Consider the following 6506-nt stretch of genomic DNA (forward strand, 5'->3'; position numbering starts at 1 on the left):
TCTATTTGGCCCAATATGCCTGACCCATACCAATTTTGATCATGTGTGATACCTATATCGGTGGAACGGTTCCAATTGGGGGTAAATCTATCTAGAAAATGATTTTTTAAGTCAATTTAATTGAAGGAAAAACGATCCGATTTGGCCCTATACGCCCGATCCATATTTGTATCGGAATTGATATCGCTTTTTAAAAAATTATATGAATAGCTTTAAATCAACCTACCTCTGCTACATTATCCCAGTTTTTTCATGAGCATTAAGCAACAAAAACAACACAATAACTATGGGCTAACTAAGTGCATGACGCTCCAACCAATGCGGGGTCTAGGGAGGGTTATAATGTCCATAGCCATACGACTGTTTTAGGGAAAGGCAATTTCAATACTCAAACCCATGACCACTAGGTCGCAATGGAGAAACGTAACCTTACTGTTGCATCGAGGTCCATACTAACTACAATAACTAGAAAGGTAATAAATTCAGAATAACCTTTTAATTTGGCGTAGTTGCTCTATATTGATAGATTCTTGCTTCAAGAAAATTTTCCTTTGATTAAATGTAGCTCCCTCACAACATCGTTCATGTTCATACGTTCTCTTGGCGATTCCATGGAACACAGGAGTGCAATTTGAATTATTGACGTTATGCAATTTTGAAATTTATTTGTCCTATGACTGGGACCTTCAGTTTTGTTGATAGCATCCTCTTCAATTTCTTCATTTTGTCCTTCTTTGGGTAGAAGTGTTGGATCTAAAAGATGTCTTTGCGAAGTTATGGAGATTTAGGTCATCTTTAAACATCTGATCTGTTGGCCTTTTTTCTATGAAAATTTCCAATAAAAGGATCCCATAGCTAAACACGTCCCCTTGTATAGTTGCCCTTCCACCCATGCCATATTCTGAAATTTAGAAACCTCTCGCTATTAGTATAACAATAAGAGATTTGCATATTTTTCATATAATATAAAAATTATGGTATGAAATATGGAAATTGTGAGCACATTATTCAAAAGTAGCAAGTTAAAGGGTCATTTCTTCAATCCGGGAACCATAATTCTTTTGATTATGTTAAAAAGAATCCAAGCTAAATTTGGCCCAATTAGATGCCAAAGTCAAATGTATTCATAGTTTAACCAATTCTTAATTGAAATGAATATGGATAAAACCATGATCCACTCTAATTTAGATAGAAAAGTATGCCGATATATACTCAATCATCATTTGGGTCATGTTTAACACCCTACAATGGATTCATATTAGAATAGGCAACAACAACTTAGTAATGACATATATAGATCAACAAAATCAAATTATAATATATTAATAACTTAAAATAAAATTTGTATAGTTTATTTCTTACCTGGAGCAACATAGCCAATAGATCCTTTTATCCCGATGGTACTAGTTTGTGTTTGGGATGAATTGTCATCAAGTTCTACAAGTAGCTTTGCCAAACCAAAATCACAGATTTGTGCAGTCATATCACTGTTAAATAGAACATTGCTTGGCTTCAAGTCACAATGAACAATTGGCACATAACAGTGGTAATGAAGGTAATCCAATGTTGAAGCCACATCAATTGCGATGTTTAATCTTTGAAGAAGGCTTAAATTCCTTGATTGATTATGTGCCTCGACCGACAGATGCAACCAATCATCTACACTCCCATTGGGCATGAACTGATAAACAAGGGCTTTGAAATCTTTGCCTTTTGAATCAAGACTTGAACATGAAGTTAAAATCTTGACAATATTTCGATGCCGAATGTTTATTAATGCTTTGCATTCAGCCATAAAGCTCTTGTAACCTCTTGGATTTTGAAGGTTAAGTACTTTGATTGCGACAATTGTTTCATCTTGTTCGATAATCCCTTTGTATACAGAGCCAAAACTACCAAAACCTACGTAATTAGTGAAGAAAGAGCTCTTTGTAAGAAATCTTTAAGAACTGATCCTTGATTAATGGTGTAGATGGAGGTTTACTTTTTAATCTTCTTATCCAATAGAGTGTAAGAAAAGAAGATATCAAAAGAAAACCAAGAATTGCACCGATTATTGCCAAAGCTGTTCGAAAAGCATTGGACTTTTTTCGTTTCGTAGATCCATGGTTTGTGCATGTAGGAAGATGTAACTCGCAATTCCCCACAAAGCTTATCATTTTCATTCACTCCAATTTCTATTCTTTTGAGATTTGGAAGAGTGAGGTCTATGTCTCGTGGAAGGACTCCATGTATTTGGTTTAGTGGGAGAGATAATTTCAAGGGATGAGAGATTGAATAGTGAGAGAGGGAACATACCAGAGAGCTTGTTTTCTTTGAGTGAGAAAATGTTTAAGTTTGTTAGCTGACCAAAGGATTCTGGAATGCTCCCCTGCAGTTCATTTCCACCCAAATGGATACTTCGGAAGGAGGAAATGTTTGCAAAAGAAGCTGGTATTTCTCCTATTAAACCATTATACTGCATAGAAATCGTCTCCAACTTTGACAAAGACGTAAATAGTTCAACAGGAATCTTCCCGACCAGATTGTTATAGGGGAAATGGATTTCTCTTAGACGAGTGCAGTTGGCCAAGCTGATAGGAATTTCTCCTTCCAGGGTATTGTTATAAAAAAAAATGAACTGTAATCGAAACAGATTACCAATCTCTTGGGGGATTTTGCCATGGAAGCTATTGTTTCCAAGGTCGAGGGAATGCAGAAAAGTGAGATTCCCTATGGAAGGAGATATGTTACCTCCCAAGCCCTTCCCTTGTAAATCCAAGTTGATAACCCGTTGTCGATAACGATTGCTACATATGATCCCAACCCAGGTGCGGAAATGGATGGAATTGTTCCAAGAACTCAGTGCTCCATACGGATCAAGATCAATTTGTTTCTTAAACTCTAGCACAGCAAATCGATCATTTGTCTCGTTGTTGTTCCCTACTACGATCCTTTTTCCACCGGTGACGGATTCTAGCTTCAATGAACTCCCAAAGAGGAGAATAAAAACTAGAAGCTGAAGTGCCATCCGAATCAAATCTTGAGATGCAAATGCCGAAAGGAAGCAATTTTGAGTTTTGGTTGGATAACTAATCTTTTAATGTCTTTGAGAGTAAAGTAAGTATCACATATTTAAAGGAAAGTGCTAAGCAACAACGATCACATTCCACCATCCAAGCACTAGAGACCTTAGAAGTCAAGTCTTTCAAAAAAAAAAAAAAGTAAACCATTAGTTACGCCACTTTATGGCAATATTATATTTATAGGTGGATTTCATTGGCAATCATAGGAGATTATTGAAACTGGATTTTCATCTTCTCAAGTGCAGTGTAGTGTCCAGTACACCTTTAAAGTGCATCGAATGGTGACCATCACATTTGGAGGATCAAGTCTCAAGTGCAGTGAGCAGTGCACCGCACTTGAGAGGGGTCCGTCAATGAATTTCTATCATCTCGACATAAAGGACAACTCTCCAAGGGTTTTATTAATTGGGATCGGTTTCAGTAATTGGTATCAGTCTGTATCAATCTAGATTGGATAGATTTACTCTTGTATTCTTTAGAAAATCAGATTTTTTAAAATTTTTTTTTTTATCTTTGTTCGGTATTGAACAATTGATACAATTTAATCAGAAATTAGTATTGACTAAGATCGGTACCAATACAAAATGGCCGGTCCGACCAGTACGATACCGATTCCTCAAACTGTCATAGGCCATAGGCTTAACATTGACGGGAGCCTTGGTCTATATTTGTGTCGAGTTTTGGTCCAACACGTAATAAATTATAGTTGTAATTATAGAATTTGTTTATTGAAAAAATATCTATATATAGGGAAGTAGTTTTCTGTCATGTGTCTTTCTCCTCTCAAAATAAAGGACAGAGGTATCTTTTCATATGAAGGAGAGAAATAGACTCATGAAAGTGCTAATGTAGGCCACACTTCTAGATAGAGAACTTTCTCCCTATATATATATATTAAAGAATTTATTAAAGAATTTATGTCATATGAACAAAGAAAGTAAACAAAGATTGCCAGATGTGTCAACAATTTTTTAATGAATTAAAAAACTCCAACAGTGACCCATGTCGTCATTTGCCAGATGTCTGAGATAAGGTGGATGTGTTAAATATATCAAAATCAAACATATTATTTGTCGTCATGTGTCCTAGTCTAAGTCAATTAAGATGTATATGACACGCCACTGCATGCTGCACGTCAGCGGGCGAAGATAGCGAGAGAAACAGGTTAGGCACGCCGCTCACCCTATATATATATAACACCATTTCCTAAGGAAAAAATCAACCCACCGCTATTAAAAATAATGTTTTTGTTTATTTATTTTTGGGTTTTTTTCAATTACCATCCTAAAATCTTTCATATTTACTATTGTCTCTTCCCAAAAAAAACTTTGAAACAACTGTTATCCTCCCTGTTGCATATTAATAACTAACTAGTCCCCATCGTTACAGATCCGTAATGAAAAAGGTTAATCGTGAAAGTGTGCCGGTACCATAAATTTTTTAAGACCAAAATACCCTTTTTTAGATGGTAATTGTAAAAGCTCCCACCCCATCACCGTCCCTTCTCCTTCGCCTTCTCCTTCTCCTTCTCCTTCTTCTGGTGTTATATGGGCCCAGGTGTTCAGGGCATATGTACTTGCCGGAGGTGGGCGAAGCACAAGGGTAGGGATTGGCCCTTGTGGCCTAGGTTGCAGGCAGCCTACACCTGGGCTGCAAGCTTTTAATGGGAAACAAAAAAAGGGATCAAAGAAGAAGTAAGCATCACCACTCCATACATCATCCGGAAGCTTCGACTTATAAGTCAAACAGGAAGCACCTCTACACCCCATGACCCCCCACCTTCATCATCAATGATTTGCGGAGTGCCACTAGTCTGAGGCGGAGGAGGGTCATCCTCATGGAGAAACCAGAAAGAAGCTGCCGCCATCCATAGGGGTGGGGATCACAATAAACACCTTAAATCTGAAACTAATAGCATCTTAACACCCAACCCTCGAATCAAAACCCTATCAATTCAATCAGGTACAAAGGAATTGGATTTTATAAAACCATGAAGAAGAAAAAGCTCTACAAATCTAAACTACTCTCTCTCTCTCTCTCTCTGTTTCTATCAGTTATCGTTGGTTATAACAAAACTCACTAACAAAGATCTGTATCTCCAAAATCAAATATGACATAAATTCATAAATTCACAAAAACAAGGCTTCAAGAAACTAAAAACTGCCATGGATCATCTTCAATTGATCGTCTCTACTCTTATAAACGGGAGGGGAAGAAATCTGCCAGGTTGAGAACTTTTGAACACGATGCAATCGCCCTCTCTGCTAGGAAATGAAATCCGTCATGTTACCATGCTAAGTTGGCTTTCTGAAAATGATGCAATCACCTCTCTGCAACCTCAGCCCCCGCAATCGCTGATCTCTGCAACCCCCTCGCCTGCAACTCATCTTCTCTGCTGCAACTGCACTCACTCTCATTCACTCTCCCTCCTCAGCCCTCAAGACACCTCAACTTTGTGGATCGGTCTGAAATTCGAATTTCTGTCTTTTGATCGATCCTTCATCATCAATTTGAGAAAGATCGGCGGTATTGCGGTAATAAATAGAAAGAAAATCCAGCCAAGCGAAGATTTCAAATATTTCAAACCCTGAGTATCTGGAGCTTGGTGGAGAAGGCAATGGCAACCCAATCGGGCTGGGACGAAGACCACTGCACCTGTTCGATCTCGGCTCCAGCAGTGTAAGCGAGGATGCGATCGAGGCCACCCTCGACGGGCTGGCCCATGGAGGAGAGATCCCAAATTAAGGCCTGGGAATCGTCGCCGACAGTGAAGATGTGGCAAGAACTGTGCGGAGCCCAGGCGACGGCGTTGACGCTGGCTTGGTGCCTCTACAACTCAAAAAGAAGGAGAAGAAGAGAAGACGGATGAGGAGGAGGAGGAGGGACGGTGATGGGGTGGGAGTTTTTTACAATTATCATTCCAAAAATGGCATTTTGATCCTAAAAAATCTGTGACGACGGCATAGTTTTATGATTAATTCCCTCCGTTATAGGTCTGTAATAGTGGGGGCCAGTTAATTATTAGTATGCAACAGGGGAGGGTGACAGTTGTTTCAAAACTTTTGAGAAGTACTAGTAAATATAAAAGATTTTGGGATAGTAATTATAAAAGACCCTTTGGATTGCTATTCATGTAACAAGAGTGGGTTACATTTGGAAATATAACAACATGGTGAAAAGACCAATAAGTAATAAAGAATAAAACATTTAAGTATCAATTGGGTAGGACAATTTAGACATTTCATCTTCTTTATTAGAATCTAATATTTATATTGTAAAATGACATATTAAATGTATTTCTGTCATTTCATAACATACATTAGATGATCGACAGGTGTCGTACCTCCATCCAACGGTCATTTTTTAAGTGAAAAGTTTTTGCACTTTTCCCTTAACATCCCCCCTCTCTCTTCTTTCCCGCACTTCTCTCTCTCTCTACTC

At 38.1% G+C, this 6506-nt stretch overlaps 1 protein-coding gene across 1 annotated transcript; it reads right to left on the minus strand.

The window, feature by feature from the left end:
• Window positions 1-719: 719 nt before the first annotated feature.
• Window positions 720-3010, minus strand: LOC122644758 (probable LRR receptor-like serine/threonine-protein kinase At3g47570). Its single transcript, XM_043838145.1, has 3 exons — window positions 2299-3010; window positions 1363-1902; window positions 720-901 (listed from the first exon to the last, which is right to left on the minus strand). The coding sequence occupies exons 1-3, from the start codon at window positions 3008-3010 to the stop codon at window positions 720-722; spliced, it is 1434 nt and encodes a 477-aa protein (XP_043694080.1).
• Window positions 3011-6506: the final 3496 nt, after the last annotated feature.

Source organism: Telopea speciosissima, chromosome 11 (assembly GCF_018873765.1).
Source record: "Telopea speciosissima isolate NSW1024214 ecotype Mountain lineage chromosome 11, Tspe_v1, whole genome shotgun sequence".
Lineage (NCBI taxonomy): Eukaryota > Viridiplantae > Streptophyta > Magnoliopsida > Proteales > Proteaceae > Telopea > Telopea speciosissima.